The sequence below is a fragment of the Cetorhinus maximus genome, chromosome 18 (genome assembly GCF_964194155.1).
Source record: "Cetorhinus maximus chromosome 18, sCetMax3.hap1.1, whole genome shotgun sequence".
Classification (NCBI taxonomy): domain Eukaryota; kingdom Metazoa; phylum Chordata; class Chondrichthyes; order Lamniformes; family Cetorhinidae; genus Cetorhinus; species Cetorhinus maximus.
In genome coordinates, this window is record NC_135896.1 from 49,129,501 (window position 1) to 49,155,586 (window position 26,086).

General features: G+C 41.1%; 1 protein-coding gene across 2 annotated transcripts in view; it reads left to right on the forward strand.

The window, feature by feature from the left end:
• The window catches only part of LOC144693157 (E3 ubiquitin-protein ligase pellino homolog 2), a 213,015-nt gene that overhangs the window by 147,672 nt on the left and 39,257 nt on the right, over nucleotides 1–26,086 (forward strand). For both annotated transcript variants that reach the window (XM_078562682.1, XM_078562681.1), the window contains one exon: nucleotides 22,077–22,178. In XM_078562682.1, the coding sequence (XP_078418808.1) occupies nucleotides 22,077–22,178 (102 nt within the window). The remainder of the gene's footprint in view (nucleotides 1–22,076; nucleotides 22,179–26,086) is intronic.

The following is a 26,086-nucleotide window of genomic DNA, read 5'->3' on the forward strand; positions in this document are numbered from 1 at the left end:
CATCTCACTCGATCCATTCTCGCTTGCTATCATTCACACAAAGATAAGAAATAAATGAAGACTAAAAGCAATACGATTACAAGGTATAATTGTCTCAGTCTCCCTTTCGTGGCAGGCCTGTAGCTTCTTGGATGAGTTGACAGCTTTAGTTGAAGTGAAGGTCTTGTAAGCAGATGTTTTTCAGTAAGCTGTGAGGCTTCTTATAGTTGATTTTCCAGGAGGCTGTGGTGATGGGCATGGTGCTGCTACCATGATGCCCAATTTTATGCCCTCTGCCTGCCTGCTGCCCCCACCCAGGGTATTGTAAAATTGTGGTCTATGGCACTATTTGAAGAAGAACAGGGCTGTGTGTGTATCTGTGGCATCATTCTTCCTGCAACTAAAATTAAAAACACATTAGCTGATTAGTTATTCATTGCTTCTCTTTGTGGGCTATTGCCAAGCACAAAACGTGTCGCTCAGCAGCAATCATTTAAGTGGGCTAGGTGAGGGCTAATTTTGGCAGTGGCCATGCAATAACTAAAAAAGCAAACACACGTTTTAACTTGGAGATTGAGGTTCAGAACTGGTTTGAGCCTCTCCAAACTCATTTCATATGGAATTCTTACAGTTGGCAGATTGTAACATCAATTAGTCCAGAATGATTCAAGCCTTAATCCCAAAAATGAAAGAACCTTGTGCCTACACATTATCCTGGATTTTCTTTTTATTGTCTGATTTTCAAATAATAATTGAGTAGAGGTGGGAAATGGACTAAGGATCTTTTATTCAGGAACTGCACCCTTTCTTCATCTGTCCAACTTTATGCTATTATTTCTAGTTAAGCAGGCATGCTTAAATGAGTTAGTAATGATATGATGACATCATGCTTTTAATTTTCTGTGATTGACAAAGAACGTATGTCATGGCTATATGAAGCATGTATCCAATGTTGCAATGTACAAGATTTAAAGAGACCTGAGCTGTTATGAAAGGATTCATAAGATTATTACTCAGCTGATTTTGACGTCGTTATTCATAACTGCTTTACCATCAGTTGTTGGGGTCCTGTTCCTTTTTTGTTGGAGGAGGAACAACAGAGGGAGAGCAGGTCAGGTAATGTAGGAGAGGGATGTTGCCTGTAGCTGCTTATCTGTGGGAGCAGCCTCTGTGTCCAGTTTAGAAGCCAAAGGCTACATTCATGGAAGCGTCTGCTGCAAATTGACTTGGAGCAGCCACCTGCTCAAAGTTGGACTGTAGTACCACGAAGCGTTCCATCAGGTTATTACAAATAAATTTATAGACTCCTAATTTTTGTATTCTTTCCAAAACAAATACTCCCCTTTTAAGCTACTATTGTGTTGTGGTATATTATTTCTTAAACGGGTGAACTGCCAAACAAAAACATCAATATTGCTGGGAACTTTGGAGGGGTTAGTGATGGATAGTCATTTAGATGGAAGCTGAATGAGCTACTTCCAGAAATGGAGGGGAACCAAAGTGACCGACAAATGTTTCCTCTTAAACTTGCATTCGGTACACTGCACTTCTCATATGGCACGTTATTACTTAGTTCATGCATTGTAATTTTTTTTTGTTCACTGGATGTGGGTGTTGCTGGCTAGGCCAGCATTTATTGCCCATTCCTAATTGCCCTTGAGAAGGCGGTGGTGAACGCTAGTTTAGATCTCTCCCACAAGTAGAAACATTGTCCCAATGTTAACCCTATCAACCTCTTCCAAAATTTTCAAAAACCTCTATTAGGTCACCCTCAGTTTTGAGAGAAACAAGTAACAGCCTGTTTAATCTTTCCTGATAGACGCAACCTCTCAGTTCTGCTTTTATCCACTTAAATCTTTTTTGCACCTCCTTCAGTGCCTCTATATCCTTTTTATAATATGGAGACCAGAACTATGCACAGTACTCCAATTGTGCTTAAAATAAGTTCATGGAATGTGAGTATCACTTTTAAGGTTGGCATTTATTTCCCATCCCTAATTGCCCTTGAGAGAGTGGTGGTGAGCTGTCTTGACCTGCAGTGTAGGTATACCCACAGTGCCGTTAGGGAAGGAGTTCCAGGATTTTAATGCAAGGAATGATGATATATTTCCAAGTCAGGATGGTGAGTGGCTTGAAGGGGAATTTGCAGGTGGTGATGATCCCATTAATGTTCTGCCCTTGTCCTTTTAGGCAGGTTTGAAGGTGCTGTCAAAGGAGCCTTGGCATGTTGCTGCAGTGCATCTTGTAGATGGCACACACTGCTACTACTGTGTGTCAGTGGTGAAGGAACTGAACGTTTAAGGTGGTGGATGTGGTGCCAATCAAGTGGGCTGCTTTGTCCTAAATAGTGTCAAGCTTCTTGATTGTTGTTGAAGCTGCACTCATCCAGGCAAGTGGAGAGTATTCCATCACACTCCTGACTTGTACCTTGAAGATGGTGGATGGGAGGTGAGTTACTCATTGCAGAACCCCCAACTTCTGACCTGTTATAGCCATAGTATTTATTTGGCTGATCCCAGTTCAGTTTCTGGTCAATGAGAACCTCCCCAGGATGTTGATAGCGGGGTATTCAACAATGGTAATGCCATTGAATGTCAAGAGGCGATGATTAGATTCTCTCTTGTAGGAGATGGTCATTGCATGGCACTTGTGTGGCACGAATGTTACTTGCCACTTATCAACCCAAGCTTTGCTGATCAAGAGTAGAATGATGGGCGGTAATTGGCTGGGTTGGATTTGTCCTGTTTTGTGGACAGGACATACCTGGGCAATTTTCCACATTGCTGGGTAGATGACAGTGTTGTATCTGTACTGAAACCAGGGTTGATGCCCCAGCTTGATGGTAATGGTAGAGTGGGGGATATGCTGGGTCATGAAGTTACAGATTATGGTTGAATAAAATTCTTCTGCTTCTGACAGCCCGCAATGCCTCATGGTTTCCCAATTTTGCGTTGCTAGATTGATTCAAAATCTATCCAAGTTAGTACAGTGCTAGTACCCCACACATGATTGAGGGTATCCTCAATGTGAAGGTGGGACTTGTCTCTAGTGGTTGTCTCCTAATGCTATCATGGACAGGTAGCTTGGTGAGGATGAGGTCAAGTAGGCTTTTCCCTCTGTTTCCCTCACCGCCTGCCGCAGACACAGCCTAACGGCTATTTCCTTTAGGATCCGGTCAGTTACCAAACCACTCTTGGTCCCCACCCAGAGTTCATTCTGTGCCCTTGAACCTTGCAGTGCTTCTTCCAAGTGGTGTTTAACATAGAGTACTGATTCATCAGCTGAGTACTGGTTGGGGTGGTGGGGCAGTAGGTAGTAATGAGCAGGAGGTTTTATTTGCCCATGTTTAACTTGATGCCATGAGACTTCTTGAGGTCCGGAGTCAATTTTGACTCCCTGTGCAACACCTTCCTGTATATCACTGTGCCACCACCCGTGATGGGGGGACAGGACATACCCAGGGATGGTAATGGTGGTGTCTGGAACGTTGTCTGTAAGGTATGATTCTGTGATTATGACTGTCAGGCTGTTTGACTAGTCTGTGGGACAGCTCTCCCAATTTTGACACAAGCCCCTAGATGTTAGTGGGGAGGACTTTGCAGGGTCAACAGGGCTGGGTTTGCTGATGTTGTTTCTGGTACCTAGATCGAAGCTGGGTGGTCTGTCCGTTTTCGTTGCTTTTATGATACAACTGAGTGGCTTGCTAGACCTTTCAGAGGGCATTTAAGAGTCAGCCACGTTGCTGACATGGACTAGGTCAGACCAGGTAAAGATGGCAGGTTGCCTTCCCTAAAGGACACTAGTGAACTAGATGGGCTTTTAGGACAATTATCAACAAGTCACCATTATAGAGATTAGCTCTTAACTTCAATTAATAAGTATGGAATTTATATTCCCCCAGTTGCTGTGGTGGGATTTGAACCAATGTGCCCAGCGCATTAGCCTTGGCCTCTGGATTGCTAGTCCAATAATATTACCACCACGCCACCACTTCCCCACTCTGAGTGCATTTCATGGCAACTAGGGTGCATTCTCACAGGATACTACCACATAAGGAAGTCCTTTAAACCAATTGTAATTCACTCATCCAGAACAACCCTACAGTTACCCCCTATTGCTGCATCTGTTTGCCTCTTAAATGACTCCAGGATTTTTTCCTCTGTTGTTGAGCACACTTCTGCATGAAGAACCACTTTCTGATATTAGTTCTATATTTACATTTGTCTGCAAAAAAAAATCATCTACCATTGTTTGAGCTTGCACACATTTTGATTAGCTCATTGTGCAGTTTCTAGGCTGCATCCTTCAATGCTACAATCTTTCCTAGTTTAGTAGTATTACCTGCAAATTTTATCAATTTGCACTGAGTTTTGGAATCCAAGTCACAAATGTATATTATAAATAGGACTGGTTCCAACAATGAGTCTCCTGGCACCCATGCTCATTATTTTTCCCTATCCTGGTATTATCCCTCCAAATAGTACCTGTTGGTATTCTATCCATTGCCCATTCTCATCCATCCAGTTTTTGCCCTGAATCCTTCCAGCTTTGATCTTAATTTGAATTATTTTGCACAGAACTCCATCAAATGCCTTCATGAGGTCTAAGCATATAATGTTGTAGGGTTTCCAGTTGTCACTTCCTCAAAAAGAAATCAAGGAAGTTGGTCAGACAGTATCTTCTCCATGTAAATTTGTTCGGATTATATTTAGTACATGGTTGCTGTGCAGATAGTCTTCAAGTTTACTGCTGATAAATTGAATGCATTATTTTACATAGGATTGAAGTGTCCTTACTTACTATCTCAAAGTGACTTTTTTTGTATGTGTACTTACACCAAAAAACTTAGCATTTTGGAGCCCATAAGAAAATTTAGTGCCGTGAAGGTAAGAGTTAGTTATGCTTCAAATGAGCCTGATAGACCCAACACTCTTTAATAGTGTACATGGTTGACCTCCCCCTAATGACTTCAAGGATACTTGAGTGTCACACCAACATCAGGGCATGCGTGTAATAGCATACAATTGTGGACATTTGTATATGTATGTATATATAGTCAAACCAGAATAAACTAGCTTTTTCAGTTGGGTACTTCGAACTCTGTGTGCTGCGCACTGTCTCTTTTCTGTTTTCTCTTCTCTCTTCCGACTAGGCACTTTACAGCCTTCCGGGCTGAATATTGAATTCAACAACTTTAGATCTTAAACTCCCCCTCCCCCCATCCCCACCCCGTTTCTCCCCCCTCCCTTTTTTTTCAATAATTTATATAGATTCTTCTTTTCCCACCTATTTCCATTATTTTTAAATCTAAAACTAAAACTTTGTTAGTCTTTCCACCCCACCCCCACTAGAGCTGTACCTTGAGTATCCTGTCTTCCATTCTTAATTAGCACTTTTCTTAGACAATATCACCACCTTCAACACCTCTTTGATCCTTTTGTCTGTGACATCTTTTGATTATCTGCTCCTATCACTGCTTGCTTAGCTCCACAATCACCACACCCTCAACTTCTCTCTCCCCCCACCCCCCCACCTTAGACCAGCTTATATTTCATCTTTCTCCTAACTATACAGTTCTGCCGAAGGGTCATGAAGACTCGAAACGTTAACTGATTTCTTCTCCACCGATGCTGCCAGACCTGCTGAGTTTTTCCAGGTAATTCTGTTTTTGTTTTGTCTCTTTTCTGTGCTGTAAAGATATCACATTCTGGTATTGAGGTGGGATTGTGGATGTCTTTAGCCAAACAAATTTGGGTTGGAGAAATTTTCAGCAAAACAGTAGAGGAATAGTTTGTTTTTTGCTGAGAAATAGTTTTAAAATCCAGTCTGAGAAAGGCTGTTTCTATACATTGGCGGACTGACGTGCAAAGGTGGCTGCAATCAATAGGTAAGTTTGGGTGACTGGGAGAGTATAGTCGTGGCCGAGAGTCTTTTGGTGCATGTATAGAGAGGCTAGAGATGTATTTCACTGCTAATAATATGACTGAAGTCCCTGATATCCCAGCTGTTAATCAGGCAATGGGAGAAAGGAAAAGGGTGATATTTATGACTGAAGCAGACCCAGAAATGTATGAAACAATTAGAATTTGCTTGCCCCTGCTAAGCCAAAAGACACACACCATCAGACATTTTGTGTAAGCTTGAGCAGCATTACAGTCCCAAACCATTGGAGATTTCTGAAAGCTATTGTTTTGGAATCAGGAATTAGTTGCCCAGTGAGGACATTGGAGACTTTAGCATGGTTTTGAAAAGCTTTCCATCCATCGTAATTTTGAAGAATGTCAAGAGGGAGTGTTGCGGGATAGATTTGTGTGTGATTTAAAAAGTGAATGCATTCGTAGTAAATTGTTGACATTGCCAAAGTTAACTTTCAACAAAGCTTGCATAACAGCCTTGCCCATGGACAGGGCGGGCCGTGACTCTAGAGAAGTCAGAGTTAACAACTGCCAGTAGTCTTTTGAAGTAAATAAACTGCAGCTGAATAAGCAGAAGGCCCTTATGACAGCTGTTAGTTGTAGCAGTGATACTTAAGCCTTGTTACTAGTGCATAGAATTGTCCACTTGTGAGGACAGAATGCTGTAGTTGCCATCTTGTGCATGTCAAAAATATGTAAATGCAGAAAACGGGGAAATGGGGAAAACAGCACTCTCTGCATGAGGTTGTCAAACAGCACCAGGTCAATGAGGGATTGTTTGAGACCCATACGATCTAAAGCACAAGGAAGTCCAGTGGAAATTTGCAGGGAATTGTAGTCCAAGTTGCAATGGATGGCGCTCCAGTAAACATGGAGGTCGACACAGGTGCATCAGTCAGTGTGATTCCTGAATTGCTACACCGTCAGCATCAACTGGAGATATCACACATACAATTACGAAGTTATGGAGGAGAGAAAATTCCCATAATGGGAAGTGTCGGTTTCCGACACAGGGCAGGATTTTCGGGTCAGCGATCGGCCGCGATCGGTGGGCCAGGGCATGGACCGCCCACCTGCGATCGGCCACCACCTGCGATCGGCCTCCGACTGTGACTTCATGCTGGCTGGCCAATTACCGGTCAACCAGTGTGAAAGGTGCGCTGAAAGGCTCAGTGCTGCCAGTGTAGGGGCAGGAGGAGGGCAGGTGCTGAAGTCAGCGTGGACGCAGGGCAAGCACAGAATGAAAGCTCTCTGAAGACAGGGAGCTGAAGAATTTAAATTCAATAAAAGCCGACTTTTTAAAATCTGGAAAAAATGCCCACGCATCAGAATGAGTCACCTAAACACATGGATGCTGAAATTTGTGTCCAAACGTTTTTATCTTTTTCTAAATTAATCTCAGAAAACTTATCCCGCCCTTGGATGAGGTTTCCTGAAAAACCCAAAGGCCACCTGGCCGATTCTCCTGCCTGCCAACCGTAACGTTGGATGGGCAACGAAAAGTCCAATTTAATTGTGCCATTAATGGGCTTAATAGCCCTCTTAGTTGGCAGATGCCGACATCCGTGCCAGCCAACTGAAATATTGTGAGAGTGCGTGATGACGTCGGGATGCTCATCTGACACCATTGCACACTATTATGCTCGAGTGTGTCGCATGCCAGGCAAAAAATTCTGCCCATAGTAGGAACAATGTGCAAAATGGCCCATCATTGTAGTGAAGGATGAAAAACCAGCCTTGTTAGGAAGAAACTGGTTAACAACACTTAACTTAAGTTGGAATTTTTTCGCATAGAAGTAAAATTCACAATGCAAGTTACTTGATTGCAAAGTGCCCTCGGGTGTTTAGTGAACACTAACAGCAAACCGATTCAATGATATAAGGCCAAGGATATGCAGGTCCAGAGGAATGCAAGGCCAGTTTATTGCAGGCTTCATCCAGTACCCTATGCTCTAAAAGAGAAAGCAGAGCAAGAACTGAGAGCGCTTTAGTGTGACAACATTATCTCTAAAGTAGAACAGAGTAATTGGGCTGCTCCCATAGCACTAGTACCAAAATCAGATGGTCATGTAAGACTATGTGGGGATTATAAAATAACTAATTCAGTTATTGGAATATAGTCCACCTGTCATGAAGCGATATTATTGTCTATAATGTTATTGGAAATTATTTTTTAAAGAGTTCTAGTGGGGGGTGTGTCTGTGTCTTAATTGGATTAAAGCCAGCCAGTCTGGGTGCTTTGATGTATAGTAGTTTTGAGATGTTAATTAGGTAAATGTAAAAAGAGTAGAAGGTAAAGTGTAAATTTGCATTTGTTAAAAGAAACCATTCAAGACTGCTGGTGAAATCTTACACCTAGATAGAAGATGCCAAGCAGTGTGTTTATTTTTTGTGCTTACTAATAAAACTGGTGGGATGAGAGGATGTTATTTGTTAGAAGAGGTAAAGTTAAAAGCCTAGTGATACAATGGAAAATTTATATTCAAGGAGATGTGTGTGCGTGGCACGCGACTGTCCAGGGTGTGCTTCGCCAGGTGACCGTTGAGATCTGAGTTTTCCTGTTGACATAACGGGAGTGTAACTGAGAGTCACATTAATGTGGGGATGTTTGTAGTGATTATAGTAGTAATTTTGTACACGTATGTATGTGTTTACAATATTTCTTGTATTAATAAATGTTTAATCTAGTTTTATACAAAACCTCTTGAGACTCAGTCTTATTATTACTGAATTCAAAGCTGCATCTCGAAACATGCAAATTGCATAAATGGATTATGACAGTTGTTTCAAGTTTCCCACTGGGATTTGAACAACTCCGCCTTTACCACTGGCTGCATCATAGCACCACTCAATACTTTGCCAAATGTGGAAGATCTCACAATGTTGTCAGGAGGCCAATTATTTTTGTCAGCTCCTCACACCCCGCTTCCTGTTAGGACTCCATCCCATTCTCTCAGTTCCTTCGCCTCCGTCGCATCTGTTCTGATGATGCTACCTTCAAAAACAGTTCCTCTGACATGTCCTCCTTCTTCCTTAACCGAGGTTTTCCACCCACGGTCGTTGACAGGGCCCTCAACCGTGTCCGGCCCATCTTCCGCGCATCCGCCCTCACGCCTTCTCCGCCCTCACGCCTTCTCCTCCCTCCCAGAAACATGATAGGGTCCCCTTTGTCCTCACTTATCACCCCACCAGCCTCCGCATTCAAAGGATCATCCTCCGCCATTTCCGCCAACTTCAGCATGATGCCACCACTAAACACATCTTCCCTTCACCCCCCCGGCGTCATTCCGTAAGGATCGTTCCCTCCGGGACACCCTGGTCCACTCCTCCATCACTCCCTACTCCTCAACCCCCACCTATGGCATCTCCCCATGCCCACGCAGAAGATGCAACACCTGCCCCTTCACTTCCTCTCTCCTCACCGTCCAAGGGCCCAAACACTCCTTTCAAGTGAAGCAGCATTTCACTTGCATTTCCCCTAACTTAGTTTACTGCATTCGTTGCTCCCAATGCGGTCTCCTCTACATTGGAGAAACCAACCGTAAACTGGGCGACCGCTTTGCAGAACACCTGCGGTCTGTCCGCAAGAAAGACCCGAACCTCCCTGTCGCTTGCCATTTTAACACTCCACCCTGCTCTCTTGTCCACATGTCTGTCCTTGGCTTGCTGCATTGTTCCAGTGAAGCCCAACGCAAACTGGAGGAACAGCACCTCATCTTCCGACTAGGCACTTTACAGCCTTCCGGACTGAATATTGAATTCAACAACTTTAGATCTTGAACTCTCTCCCCCATCCCCACCCCCTTTCTGTTTCTTCCCCCTCCCTTTTGTTTTTTCCAATAATTTATATAGATTTTTCTTTTCCCACCTATTTCCGTTATTTTTAAATCTATAACTGTAATGCCCTGTCAGTCTTTCCACCCCACCCCCACTAGAGTACCTTGAGTGTCCTGCCATCCATTCTTAATTAGCACATTCTCTTAGATAATATCACCACCTTTTACACGTCTTTGTTCCTTTGTCTGTGACATCTTTTGATTATCTGCACCTATCACTGCTTGCTTGTCCCTACAACAACCCCCCCAACTTCTCTTCCCCCCCCCCCCCCCCCTTACCTTAAACCAGCTTATATTTCACCCCTCTCCTAACTTTACTCAGTTCTGCTGAAGGGTCATGATGACTCGAAACGTCAACTCTTTTCTTCTCCGCCGATGCTGCCAGACCTGCTGAGTTTTTCCAGGTAATTCTGTACTTGTTTTGGATTTCCAGCATCCGCAGTAGTTTTTTGTTTTTATAAAGATGGGTTACATCCTACAAACAGTAAGGTTCAAGTAATAAGGAATGCGTCATGCCCTCATTAACATTTTAGCTGCAACCTGGATGCAGAGATGGGCTTTGAATTTAGTCTGCTTATCAGTATGACGTTTAGAACAGATGAGCAGAAGATCGTTGTAATGCCGATGTGATGTCCAGGTTACTCCTTTCCCCTCTGCCCCCTGCTCAGAGTAAAGCCCAACAGGGAAGATGTATTTTTCTTTTTGCACATAGTAGAGTTGCCAGTCACAGCAAATGACATTGGTAGAATAACTCATTGGGGCCCTCTATTGGTAAGGGTATACAACTATGTTGCAATTGAATGGCTGACATAGATACTGGATTTAGAAATCAGGCCATTTTTTGTGCATAAGAATGAGCTGTCATTGATGAGGGTTGTGTTTTTTGGAGGGCTGGAGTTGTAATTCCTGAAAGATACAGATCGCAGTTGCTTTGTGATCTTCATGATCAGTACTTAAGGATGAGTTTGACAAAGAGTCTAGTGTGGAGCAATCTTTGGTGGCCCGGGTTGGGTAAGGACTGAAACAATGTAGAGCATGCCGAGGTTCGAAAGGAAGCTGCCATCGGTACCTTTGCAATCATCGAAATGGCCAGCGAGAGTATGGCAGAGGCTGCACATAGATTTTGCAGAATTTGAAGGACAACAGCTATTCATTGTGATAGATAGCCATTCAAAGTGAGTTGGGGGTTGGCGGGGTTCTGGTTAATCAAACAACAACTAGCAAAACTTTAGCCATTTTGCATAGCTTGTTTGCTGCTTATGGGTTCCCAGCAGATATTGTGTTCCACAACAGACCTCAGTTTTGTTCAGAATCAAACTTTTAAAATACGTGGATGTAATCCATTAGACCAGGAGCTTTATCCTCTTTGAGTTTGATTAGTTTATTCAGTACATCCCTTTTATATTTTAAATAAACTTATTGCTCATCTCATCATTCCATGTCATGTCTCCCAGGTAAAAAGAAGCAAATTAATTGTTTAATATTTCTGCCAGCTGTCTATCATTACCTGTGGTATTATCCTGCCTGTCCTCTTAATGATCCTATTCCCATCACAGCCTTCCTTTTTATTGATGTGTCTGTAAATTATTTTACTATTTTGTTTTAAGCTCTTTGAGAATTTAATTTCATAGTTCCTCTTTGCCTTCCTAATTGTTTTTTTTTATCTCCTAATCTCTTAGTATTCTCTCTTATCGTGAGCTCCTCTGCTGTCAGTGTACTTAATGTATGCCTCTTTTCTAACCCTCAGTTGTTCCCTTATCTTTATTCATCCATGGACTCTCACTAGTGTTTAGTTTGTTCTTTCCTTTCAGCAGAATATATTTTTCCTGCACTTTGAACACTGTTTTAAATGTTTTCCATTGTTATTCTACAGTATTGTTTGCCAAAATTGTTGTTCGTTTTACTTTCCCAAGTTTTATTCTCAACTCCCAACTCAATTGCCATTTTAGTCCAGCGTACTTGAGAATAAGATACCTGGATGAGAACCAAACCAACAGTTTTAAGGTTTGAATGTGTTGAATATTTGAATGTGTCATTGGTCAAAGAGACTCTACCAGCCTACGGTACGTGGGTATAGCTTCCTGGACGGCTGATTATTTTAGAATATATGGTGAATACAGTAACTATTTCAGTATAAAATTGATCTGCGATTAAATTAGTATTTTCCAAAGACTTTAGACTGTTGTGAATTTTCTTCTCATTAGAATAATCATGTGAATTTCCCACTGGCAAGCAACATGACTGGAGCCTGTTGCTGATTTAGTAAAATGATTTTACTACTGTATTACACATGCAGCTATCGTAACTTTTGAAATGGGAAGGCATCTCAACAGATGTCTATTTTCCCTTCCCTACAACTCGCGATAAGTATCTTTTATCTTCTTACTAGGAGCATGGTCACTGAATATGTTTATGCAATAATACCATGTGTATTTGCATGTCTGTATGCAAACCTGTAATTGAAGCTGATAGATGTTCCGCTTTTCAACATGACACCTGGAGAAATTTTAGATTAACGGAAATAATTGCATTTGAAATTTATAGAACCTTGTTCAAAGGTAGGCAGAAATTCCATCGCATTTTGTAGCTGCTTACTCTGATTGAACTTATTGGTATGAAGTCTTGGGGTCCGGCTTGATCCTGAGCTGAATATCAACCACCCTCTAGCTCCTCACCGAAACAATGTATTTTCACCCACAATATATCAATGCCGCAGCTCCTATTGCTACTTAAACCACAGTGCTGTTCAAACACTCATTCATGCCGTTCTTTATTGGTCACTGCCCACCATCCTCCCAATACATCAAGATGTTTATTGCCCAGGTCCTATGCTTCACTAATTCTGACTCGCCAATCACATATGTCCTTGCTGACCTTCACTGGCTCCTCACTCCCAGTTATCTAATTTCAAAATCCACAACTTATAGAATCATAGAAGGTTTACGGCATAGAAAGAAGCCACTTGGCCTATCGTGTCTGCACTGGCTGAAAAACAAGCCATTCAGCCTAATCCTACTTTCCATCATTTGGTCCATAGCCCTGCAGGTTATGGCACTTGAGGTGCATTTCTAGACCCCTTTAAAATGAGTTGAGGGTTTCTGCCTCTACTACTCTTTTTCAGGCAGTGAGTCCAGACCCCTACCACCCTCTGGATGAAAAACTTTTCTTCACCTCCCCTCTAATCTTTCAACCAATCACTTTAAACCTATGCCCCCTAGTCACTGACCTGTCTGCTAAAGCAAATAGACCTTTCTCATCCACTCTATCCAGACTCCTCACAATTTTGTACATCTATCAAATCTCCCCTCAGCTTCCTCTGTTCCAAGGAGAACAAACTTAGCCTATCCAATCTTTCCTCATAGCTGCATTTTCCAGTTCTAGCAATATCCTCGTACACCACTGTACCACCTCTGTATGCTCTCTAGTGTAATTATGTCCTTTCTGTAATGAGGTGACCAGAACTGCACACACTACTCAAGTTGTGGCCTAATTAATGATTTATACAGTTCTAGCATGACCTCCCTGCTCCTACACTCTATACCTCGGCTAATAAAGAAAGGATTCCATGTGCCGCCATAACCACCTTATTGACCTGTCCTATCTTCAGGGATCTGTGGATATTCATTCCAAGGTCCCTCACTTCCTCTACATCTCTCAGTATTCTCCCATTAATTGTGCATTTCTTTGCCTTGTTTGACCTCCCTAAATGCATCACTTCACACTTCTCCGGTTGAATTCCATTTGCTACTTTTCTGCCCACCTGACCAGCCCATTGATATCTCCCTGTAGTCTACAGCTATCCTCCTCACTATCAACCATGCAGCCAATTTTTGTGTCATCTGCAAAATTCATGCCCCCCTATGTTTACATCCAAATAATTAATCTATGCCACAAAAAGCAGGGGACCTATTACTGAGCCCTGCGGAACTTCATTGGAAACAGCCTTCCAGTCGCAAAAACATCTGTCATCAATTACCCTTTGCTTCCTGCCACTAAGCCGATTTTATATCCAGCTTGCTACATTCTCCTGGATCCCATGGGCTTTTATTTTCTTACCCCATTCTGCCATGTGGGACCTTGTCAAAAGCTTTGCTAAAATCCACGTAGACCACAACAACTGCATTACCCTCACCAATCCTCCTTGTTACTACCTCAAAAAATTCAATCAAGTTTTTCAGACATGAGCTCCCCTTGTCTTTAGCTGGAAAGATGAATGGCATGCCAACCACACATCTCATCACTTAACAGGCAGAAAAGTACTTTGCTAATAGATCATTTTAATTCAGATGAAACTACCAATTATACTTATTGTAAAACATAGATAGCTTCACCTCATGACGTTGTAAATACAGTTTGGCTGAGTGAACTAGAGATGTACTGAAAAGTTGCAGTAATTATATCTGGTCCAGATATCTTCTAATATCTTAACACAAAAGCAGGCACAAAAGTACCTTGCTAACATCACCATAGACAGATGTCTTCTCAGAAAATCCGTTCCCTTTCTCAGCTGCCCAGCGAACAGCCTGGATGGGTGGAAAGTGGAAAACCAAATGTGTGACTATCTCATGAATTGTTATACAAGAGAAGTTGACCTGAACATAAATGTAGTTGGCTTGGATTCAGTGTTTGGGTCTTTTAACACTATTTATAATGCAGAAAGGCTGAAACCAGTTCACTGCAGTACTTGCATCGTGTGGGGGTTTCTGGGAACTGACTGACTACGCAGAACAGCCGTGGCTGTAAGGTGTATTTCCAGGTGGACTTGCTCAAAGTGAAAATTTGCTGAACTTGAGCAAAAATTGGAAACATTTTGCACTGTGGTTGGGGGAACATAGGGTGCAGCCTGTGGCCATCCAGCAGCCAGAGAGGCATTATGTGGCATTGAAGGCGAGTATTTTATAAAGTGGAGTTGGGGAGAGAGAGCAGTGTTCAAATAGTCAGTACAGCCAACTCCCAGGGTTATGAAACTAATAAATAAGCAATGCTATGTTACGATCCTTGTTTGGGATTGTTAACATTTAAAGAAGAAACCCGAACACCCAGCAACTGACGGAATATGCCACAAGATTTCATGTTTTAAAATAAAAACAAACTTTATTGTATGTCAAAGAATTAAACAAAGTAAGCACTATTAACACTATAGTTTACAGCAATGTATATTATGAACTCAGTTTTAGAATTATTTCCCACCAAGAGTTCCCTTATCTTACAAAGTCTTGAAGGTTCACTTTTCCTGGGACCAATCCAAAGGTACGCCATGGCCCTCTGGAATTTACTTTAATTCTCCTTAGTATTCCAGCTATTCGTTGAGGTGCAAGTTTCATGGGGCTTCTTCCATCAGCTTTTGGCTAAACAATCTTCTAATTTTCTTTAAAGACCTTGTGATTATGGACTCTTCAGTTCAAGTGTTGGCTTCACTGTTTTGCTTAGGGATTTAACCATCAGGAACATTCCCTGGTTCATAATATCCCTTAATGCTCCCACAGTTTCTGTACAGCTGCTGGTCCCACAGCTGATTCCATGACCCTGGCAGGTGCTTTCTCATTACCTGCTTCGTGCTGACTTGCTGCTTTCTGCCACAGGCTCTGTGAGGGCCACTGTAGATTTCTCCTAGCTTCAAAATAGGCAAATATCCCAGCTTCTTATCCCTTCTCGAATTCCAAATCAAACTCGAGCCCCCTGCTGCATTCCACACGGTGAATGATAAAGTTAGTATTTTCTCTGCTTAGGCTGCCTCTCTGTTCCCAGGCTGAACTGCTTGCTTCTATCAGAAAATGTGCGCTCGCATGCATATACGCACATTAAATAGGAAGGACTTTCTAACCAAGACTCCAGCCTGAATCACTATCGTTCTAGTAACATGACATATTTTGGGATAATTCAAAAGGCGATATAAACAATGTATTTTACCGTTAGTAACTCTTTCCCGGAATTGCTAGCTTTTAGCTTCTTCTATGGAGATAACGCTAGACACACTCGGTCTACAAAGAGGTCTTGCATTGGGTCATCTGTTGTTCAGTGTTTACACTTCTAACTCTGACCTTGAAGAGAGAAGATGGGTTAGCTTTTAACTATAATTAAATCCAAGCTTGTTTGAATTGTATTTACTTCCGGGTTGCTGATCAGATTCCCCTATTTATTTACAGTTAAAACTTTAATTCCTAAAACTAAAAATTATATTCTAAAATATATGAATTATGAACTAGGTCTTCGCAACAGGTAGGTAACTGTGACGTATGTGAGTAGGTGGTTATTGGGGTTGTAAGGTTAGTCTTGCAGGGAGATGGAGAGTGTTGGGGTGAGGAATTGCAGCAGTTTGAGGTGGTTCAATTGAATGCTGTGGCATTGATTGTACTGCTCCTTTTGGTTCCACAGTAAAATTGACTGATAGATTAATTTTTTTTTAAATTACTCGTATTCTGATCGAAGCTGGAGGGGCCAATCACAAATCCTAAGCAGAGCAGGCCTGACATTTGCTCTGCTGATTACCAAACAGTTTTGAGGGGGTGGTGACAGGGAACCTAAAGCATTTCCAAGAAGTGATGGCGTAGTGGTAATGTCAGTGGGCTAGTAATTCAGAAGCCCAGACTAACAGCCTTGAGATTACTAGACATTGGGTCTAGTAATTGGGTACGTGGGTTCAAATCCCACCATGGCAGATAGTGGAATTTAAATTTAATTAATGAATCCGGAATTGAAAGCTAGTCTTGGTAATGGGGACCATGACAACTGCCTTCGATTGGTGTAAAAACCTATCTGATTTACTAATGTCCTTTGGGGAAGGAAACCTGCTGTCCTTACCTGGTCTGGCCTGCATGTGACTCCAGACCCAGAGAGTTGTGGTTGACTCTTAACTGCCCTCTGAAATGGCCTAGCAATCCACTCTGTTTAAGAGCAATTAGGAATGGGCAACAGATATTGGCATTATCAGTGACACCCACATTCCATGAAAGAATAAAGAAATAAAATTATATCTCTGTTACCTAACATCTGTTTATGCGGCCTAAACAGCCGTGCTTAACAATATGGCGGCATATGTAACCCAGGAGCAGATTAGGTGCAGACGTTGCACCCTGAAATTGGTCTTTTCTGCGCTGGCTTTCCTGCTAGTAAATGAGTACACTCTGAACCAATTTTTACCCAAATATCTCATTTAAAGCATCCTTGTTTTCTAAATTAAAATTCCAGGGATTAATCTATTTTCTGAATTATTTTGGCAATCTGACCAATTAATATAGTTAACAGCAATTTAGAGTATAGTGGTCTACACCAAAAAGCAATTGCATACAATAATTCTTGAACTGAGATTCGGTGCAGTGCTTGTTCCAAAAGTGAGGAATACAACATTTGCAAATAAATCGCTAATTGAGTTAGTTAATGGAACACTCTACATATAGTTCAACCCTGCATGGTTTTTGTAGCCTGCTTGTTCTGTTGAAGAGTCATACGGACTCGAAACGTTAACTGTGTTCCTCTCCGCAGATGCTGCCAGACCTGCTGAGTTTTTCCAGATATTTTTATTTTTGTTTTACAGATTTATTTTTGCTTTCTCCAGGCTTAGGTGCAATGTCAGTAAAAATATCTATCTTTCGTGTACTTGGATTATTTGGAAATACTTAGTTGCTAAGTTGTGAATTTGTTTAAGAAAATGACACCTGTCAAGAAGATAGAATAATGTCTATAATGTTATTGGAAATTATTTTAAACTGGACACAAGCACCACTAGAACTCTTGAGTGTGTCTTAATTGGATTAAAGCCAGCTGGCCCAAAGGTTTGATGTATAGAAGAGTAGTATGTTTGAAATGTTAATTAGCTAAACATAGGGAAGTTACAAGATAAAGTGTAAAAGGGGCAAGTTGCATTTTTAAATAAACCATTCAAAACAATGGGTGAAATATCACACTTAGCCAGAAGAAGCCAAACAATGTGTTTACTTTTTCTAAGGATTACTAAAGTGGGTATTATGAAAGGGTCTTTTTAGAAGAGGTAAAGTTCAAAAGACATAGTGATACAATGAAAATTTGCGTTCGGAGGAAAATATGTATAAAGGAAGAGAGGCTGTTGGTAAAAGGAGAGGGTTCTAAGATCTAAAGCCTCCAACCTGTAAGCCTCAAGCCGCTGTTACTGTTGCCTCAACGGAGGTGTAACTGAGAGTCAGATTAAGGGGATTTTTAGAAGTTATTATAGTTGTAATTTGTAGACATATCTATGTGCTTACGATGTTTTAGTTAATGAATGTTTAATTTAGTTTTATAAAGACTTCTTGAGACTCAGTGGTCTTGTTATAACTGAATTCAAAGCCTGCATCTCAAAACATACAAATTGCAAAAATTGGTTATGACAGTTGTTTCAAGTTTCCCTCTGGGATTTGAACAATTTAGCATTTACCATTGGTTGTGTCATAATACACCAAAATGATTCCTTGTGCACCTCTGAATATTGCACAGAAAGAGATCTTGTGATAGTCATACAATAAGCTGCCTGATTGCAATGACCTCATGCCATTTGAGCTGAGCTGTTTGGAAAGTTGCTGAGTGAAGACAAAGTATTTGTGTAAAAGATGCCAGTAGTGAAAATGGAATGTGATCTTTTTCTAACTCACCCCCATGACTGTCTTCAAGCAACACTGGTACAACCTGATAGTGAACTGTTCACACGTGATCGGAGTAGACATTTTTTGTGATAAAAGGTGATAAAACGTTTTTACTCCACCATTTTCCAAAAGGCTAAGGAGTAATAAAGCAAAAATTACTTTAGGCCAGTAAGTCACTTGAACCACAAATCATGTTTCAACCAGTAGAACTGTTCAATGTTTTGCCTAATGCCAAGTAGGCCTCCTTGGTGGCGGTGATATTTGCTTAACTTCATTTGTCAATATGCTCAGTTTTAAAAAAAACCAACACTGGCAGCATTAGTAAGCTAGTAACCTGAGGATTTCAGCAGTGATGCACAACAGGCTAAGGCTGTTGTTTCACACTGAAAATCTCCTTAATCCTATAAACTAATTTACCAGAAATTGTGAAAACTGAAGTCTAACAGTTTTGTATTATGTGACCTTAAATTTATTCATATTAAGTAAAATAACTGGGAGTGAAATTCCTATCTGCTAATTTAAATAAAAAGAACTTAAAATTAATGCTAGCCTTTTAACAACAATTAGTAGAGGCAGGAATTTCAATTATCTGGATCTCCACGTTTTATTATATGGAGCTGTGATATTGGAAAAGAGGCTGAGTAATTCTGAATTTGCAATGTACTCTAATGGCTGTCTGGGCTTTCAGCCAAGAATACATAGAAGTTTGGCTGAAAGCCCAGAAATCCAGTAGCCTGTTCAAACACCTGAGCCACAGGGAAAACATTGCCTGATTGACAGCTCTGGCTCTCTGATCCGTGTTGTCAATTGCACAATGTTTATTTGCATAATACAAAGAGGTTTCAAGTGCTTGTAGTTTCTGCTATTGACGCTTTAAAGGGTCTGAATGACTGACACATTTGTTGGCTTGTGGTGAAAGTGATTTTTAAAGAAAATGAAAAGGTATCAGTGCTTTCTAAAAGCTTTTTTGGTGCATCCTATGGTCATTATAGAGTTCATTGGTTCTAACAGTGTATAGTGGGTGAATGGGCATTGAGGTGCCATAACTTGACATGGTCATTGGGGTTGGTTGGGGGCATACCTTGGCAGGGGTGGCATGAGGAGGACCTTTAGAACTTACCTTTCAAAAGGTTTGCTCTGAGGTGTCATGAACCACAACTCTTTGGGGAAAAAAAAACTAGCTTGCTCCATGAAAATTGTGGAGGACTAGGAAATGCTTATCCCCGCAATAGAGCCAGCCAGATCAAGAATTACAGGGTGTTGACTTGCAATCCGAACTAGCCCGCACCCTTAAAAAGCCCTGGTGAAAATAGTAAACTTTGGGGATGGGGTTGGGAATCCTGGAGTTGGATCCTGGCTGCCATTTTCAAAGGTCCATGGAGTCTCCCCAATTCTGAAAGTCCAGCCCAATATCTTGCTGTCTAAAATAATATATAGAATAGGGAGAAACAGAAAATAGAATTCTAAACAAAACAAAGGCAAAATGTGTATGCAAACCACAGAATGAAAGATTAGCAAATATTAGAGTTGGAGATTTTAATGGCCATATGTCATTTTGTGGGGTTTAGTTAATGTGTAGCTGAGGCACACAAAACAGGAAGGATTGACATTTCTTTTTGAGTTCAACTAAGTTAGCTGATTTTAGCCATTGCAGTAATAGGAGTTTAACTTTTGGTCTCCCTTTTCCAACCATATGTGGACCGGGGGTGGGAAGGTGGGAAATTGAATCAGCCAAGCTTCTCACTTCTACCAACCAGAAACTGCTGCTAGAAGTGTAAATGTGGACATTGGATGAGAATATAGTCATTCTTGGCTTCCTTTATTTTTCTCATTGATTGACCAGCCTGCTGCTAATTTATGTCTAGGTTAATACGTGAATAACCCCTCACTTAATGAGATGTTTTTGGAGCAGAAGAAAATCGGCATGAAGAAACCATGTTATTGATGTAGTTACTTCAATGTGGAGGGATAAATGTGATCGTCACTAATTCCAGGATTTATAGCTGTGTACTAAGGATCTTTTAAACAGTTTGCAATTTGTATTTTTTTTACAAAATTTGTACATTGTTTTTGTAATAACCTTTTAAACATTCTGCATTCACAGGCATTTTTAATTGTATTCTGAAATTGCTAGAGATTTTGTACCTTCGTAAACATACTTTGCAAAATTCAAGTGCAAAAACATTTTTGATCAAATACAATGCTAGTGAATACAGTATTCATTATTTAACCTGCAAGTCACTTATGCTGAATGCTGTAAGATGTTGATCTTGATGAAAAGATTTTAATCTTGCTTGGGATATTGTACTCCAACCTTGTAAATGACTTTGAGGCTTAGGAGGCAAGATTGGTCTATGCCAACATTGCAAAATGGGCTCATGGTGAATCGGCAGCCAATTTTTCACTGCACCCTAATGATGGTTCAGAATGTTTTTAGAGACTTATGTAAAAGCAACAGACTAGGAAATAATATGAAATTAAAAATATTCGCAACATGGAAAGAAAAATTTGTGGCAAAAAATCTGCTGCCAATTTGATAAAGAGCCCATTTTGCACTACTGACCGAACAGTTTCACCCCGTTAATTATTTACAGGGATTTTCATACATTAGTCCAATTTTCAGAACATATGATTAATAATAACAGAGAGCAGCAAAACATTTGTGGTCAAATTAGTATCTTCATTGCAACAGTATTTTAAATACAAGATTTCTAGTTATTCTTCCAACAAAGACTTTAACAGAATCAAATTTTCTCACTTTGGAAAATGTTACAAAGCTGTTCATGTTTAAAAACAGGCCGAGGAAGATAAATACAAATTTTGTTAAGAGTCTGGCCTTGTGACTTGTTTATCAACATAGAATATGAAAGTCTGATTGGGAATTGTTTTCTCTTGAGTTGAAAAGGCAGATTTACATCCAACGGGCTCAAAATTATTCGAGGAATAAACACTATTTCCTTGAAATCTGCCTATCATTGAAGAAAACAGCTTCCTAACTACCAACTACGCTCCATGGCAAAGTCCTTGATTAAGATTCAAGTTTTTTAGTAACATTATAACTGCTCCTTCCTTGAATCTAAATTTCAGAGGTGACATGCCCATTGGAGTTAGACTGTGTAGAAACTGTGGAGGGTATAGGCTGTTGTCACCATCTTCACCTATAGACTCAATGCTGATGTATTTTTTAATTCACTTGACAGCTTTTTAGAATCTTCATTTTCATCACAAAGAATAGCTTTTGAATAATAAGTTGTATCAAACAAGTGTGTCTGCCATTTTGCCGCACTTAACCAATTCCATTTTCTCATTCATCTTCCATGCCATCCCCATCCTGCTCTTGCCATTGCTATCAGTTCCATCCCATCCCTCGTGGAAACTATCTCCTCAGCTAGGGTGACTTTGCTGGGTTCCCCTTGCCTTCCACTGTTTTTGTTCTCCGCCATCACCTCCACTGTCACCAGTACACCCTGTGCGCGCCAAGCTCTGCCTACCAAATAATCCTGCCAGCAGGTACACTCCTGAAAATGACTAATCAGAACCATCTGGATAGACAAAAACTGACTCTTGGTATAGATACTTTCCATTTTTATAAATTGCAACTTGCATCATACAATTTTATTTTCTTGTGCAGTTGAATTACAAAATTTCATTGGTTGCAGCTTACTATTGTTGCAATGCCCATACCGCTGAAAGCCAGTTATTACATCCGAAGAAAAATATTTATGTACCCCCTTTTATTTTCTACTTTATAGGCAGTCAATTGTAAAGGGCAACATAGCATCTCATATACACTATCCAGAAACCAGACTGTGGTGGTAGAGTATACTTATGACAAGGACACAGACATGTTTCAGGTGAGTCCTATTTACTTGTGGTATTTAAATAGTCTACAAATTTCCTCGATTCCTAAAATATACTATATTATGGCAAACTGTTTTCTGTAACCCTGTAGGGGGGAAACTCTCAGTCCTGTTTAGTGAGTTTTACTTAGACTTGGGTTGAATTGTGTAAATTCTGAGATGCAGTTAAAGGATTCCATTTCAGAAGCACATTAGAAATATGTTATATATAATACCTTCTCGGTTGAAATAAAATGTGTTAAAAATCAGAAAGGTTCAAAATTCAATTAACAGTCTGTGTTGATTTATTGAATTTCTCATGGAGCATCGGGGGGAGGAATGCTACAGTTGGGATCAATGTTCCTGGGCTTGAGGGGAAAAAGTATTTAAAATTTATGCTCCTCCAGATTGCCCTATGATGATCCATACTGGGAAGTGCATGTCTATGTGTAGTGAAGTCTTTCACAGTTGAGCAGCCTGTCATTGTTACTGTCTAGGCTGAGTTAAGAACTACTGGAGAGTTGCTCGTAACTGTATCATAGTGGCTAGCACACACCACTAGCTTCATGGCGCAGATGAGCAGAGGGAAAAAAGTAACTATACTAACTTAACTATAAAAATATATACTAACTTAACTATCACCTTTTAGTTTTTAGCCTATTTGTCCAGTTAGGATAATGGCTCCTGTATGAGGCAGATCCGTCAATGTTTATATGCCTTTTTTCTGAAACTTCCTTCCAAAATCCCTTTACCTCAATCCCCCTCTACCTGTCTCCTAACGCAGTCCAAAAAAGTTACCTCCTCAATTAGGTAATTTATCTTCCTTCTCTCCCCCGCCAGACCCCTAATTTTCTGTATTTCCCACTGTGTCCTTCATTCCCACTGTGTCCTTCTCTCCCCTTGATAAGTTCTCAAAGATATATTCTTTTACGTTGTTTGATATTTGGAAAGCCAAAAAGACTGTTTAAAACCAAAACAGCTGGGAAACTTGCAGAAGTTAAAGATGATCAATGCTTGGACTTTAATTGTTAATTACATCAAATTCAATAACTAAGGTCAGTTATAATCGCTGTAATGCTAGAAATCATTGTCAATGATATTAAAAACCAAACGATTAGCATATTCGTATGATATTCCTGAAAGTGCATTTACAGTGAACTAATTGATAGCCAAGTATCCACATTAGCAGGACTCCATTAACTGGGTGGGGAAGAAGGACTTCAGGCTGGATTTTGTCATCCTGACATGGGGCAAACCGATGTCAGGTGGGGGAAAAGAGCTGGATGGGACCTGATACTGGGATTCCCTCCCCCATTCCCATGTGCATCATTTTTAAGGGTGCGGGTTGTGAAACTGCATGCAGCAATCAAGACGCTGATTGCTCCATTGCTGGGGCGGTGATTTCAGACCCCCCCCCACAATTTTCATGGAATCCTGCCAACGTCTGAAGGAGATGTGGCTCTCGCCAGCTCAGAGCTACCATGAACCATGGGAAAAGCCTGTTCTGGAGTTTGGAAACTTTTGACAGGTAAGTTTATACGTTGTTGCTAACTTAATGTTTCGTAATGTAACACTGTATGCTAAGTTAATTATGCTTTTAATGCAGTGATTGATAATAGGGATTTGTTTTTAGAAAAGGTAAGTGACCATTAAATTGACCAGCACAATGTAAGTAGAAGTCTTCAGATGCATTAGATTAATTTATCCAGTGGATAAAGTGCCCTTCTACATTGAACAATATTGAGATTCAGATTTTACTGTGTCAGTTGCACCCTGCGCTTTGATCTTTTTATTTATTGACAGCTTAGCCATCTGTTCAGCCTTTGAAGCAGTGGAGCAGATGACCATCTGCTTTATATTCAGCTCTGGAGGCTTTGTGGACACAGTTGTGCAATGGAATCTCGCTATGAATGCTGAGCTCCAATCCCACCAATGAATTCAGATAAACATGGGTTGTTGATACACCTGTCAAGGGGACAGAGCTTTGTTTTGAGTGACTGTTTAATGAGTTGCTAAGAGGATTGTTTTTTGAGGTGGTTTCTGAATAGCTGTTTATTTTGACAATCTTAATGCCACTTAATGGGATTATGTTTTCTTCAAGTGGAGTTTGAACAACTGTGTTTCAGTCTTATGGGCTTCTAAGAAGGTTAAGGTTTTTTTTAAATGGAGTTTGAATGGCTGTTTATTTATTTTGACAGTTTCATGAGCAGCTCAAAGACTTCCCAATGTTGTTATAGGGCTCATGAGGTCTGTCCATAGTAGATACGTGCATATGGGCAATGGCAGGGGGTATATGGAGGAGACAGAAGGATGGGTGGGAGGTGACAGGATTCCGGGGGTTATGAGTAATAGGGATGGTGAGGAGGGGTAAGGGCTAGGGTGCCTAGAATTAATGTACAGAACTGGACCAATGCCTCGATGAATAAAGGCGAACCTTCTAACCTGTTCGCCTTGGCATCTGCCAGCCTCCATTCCTGCCTAAGGCTTGCTTTGGTAGCCAGCAGCGCTGTCTCAAACCCGCCTCAGCCATCCAGTCATGATAAGCGTGTTGTGGGTACTGTCAGGCAAGTGGGGGGATCATAATGTCGAAAATTTCATGACTTATGATTCCCACCTCACAGGGGAAATTCTGGCCCACTGACTTCTGTTTCTCCATATATGCTACCCGATCCGCTGAGTTTATTTTTGTTTTTGTTTTCATATAATCACTCTGGTAATTCTAATTAGGTTCAAACTAGTGATTAGATGTACTTGTGATTAATTACTTTGAAGCACAGTCAACTTAAGTGATATGAGTGACCAGTCAGTCTGTTTTTAACAGCATTGAATGAGGTCAGCATGTTGGCCAAGACTAGGAAACTCATTCTACAATTCTTCAGTTAAAGGTGTGGCTTATTTACCATCACTTCAACAGGAAGGTGGAGGTCAAGTCATGTCAGGCTGCATCTGTGCATTCCTTGGTACTGCACTAAAGTGTCAGCATTGATTATGAACTCAAGTTCTGGACTGGGAGTGTAACCAACTGCATTCTGACTCATTAGTATTGCCAACAAAACAAGTTGACACATTGGGATAGACTTCCTCTCCCTCAGGCAAATTTCAGTGAACGCAGCCTGTGGAAGGCATTGACCAGATACTCACTAGTCCTGTTGGGAGGCCTGCTCCATTTTGAAGGCTAGACCTCACTAGCATCGAGCTGGTGGGCTGCGAAATCAAGCAACCTGGGGCATTCCACTGGTTTCAGCCCCAAGTTGACAAATTAATGGGAGTGAGGGGGTGGTGGGGGTGGGGGGGGGGAGGGGGCGGTGCTGGTGTGGTGGAGAATGGAGGAGTGAATTTGGCCATGCTGCTTTTGTGGAATCCATGGGAGTACAACATCTGCCCAATTCAGTCTTAAATTAGCATTGGAACCCTGATTTAAATATCAAATTTGTCCTCTTTGGGTGGCCTCCTAGGCTGCCTATTCAGGACCCTGAAAGATAAAGATGCTCACAGTGATGGTTGGAAGAGGCCAGTAACTTCACCCACACCGTTTTCAGGGGATAAATATCCCATTTTCACTAGGTGGGAGGCCTCAAAATTCAGACTTTTAAAAATTTGTCCATGGGATGTGAGCGTTATTGGCTAGGCCAGCATTTATTGCCCACCCCTAATTGCCCTTGAGAAGGTGGTGGTGAGCTGTCTCCTTGAACCGCTGCAGTCCATGTGGTGTAGGTGCACCCACAGTGCTTTTAGGAAGGGTGTTACAGGATTTTGATCCAGTGACTGAAGGATTGGAGATATAGTTCCAAGTCAGGATGGTGAGGGACTTGGAGGTGAACTTCCAGGTGGTAGTGTTCCCATGCGCCTGCTGTCCTTGTCCTTCTAGATAGTAGTGGTTGTGGGTTTAGAAGGTGCTGTCTAAGGAGGCTTAGTGAGTTCCT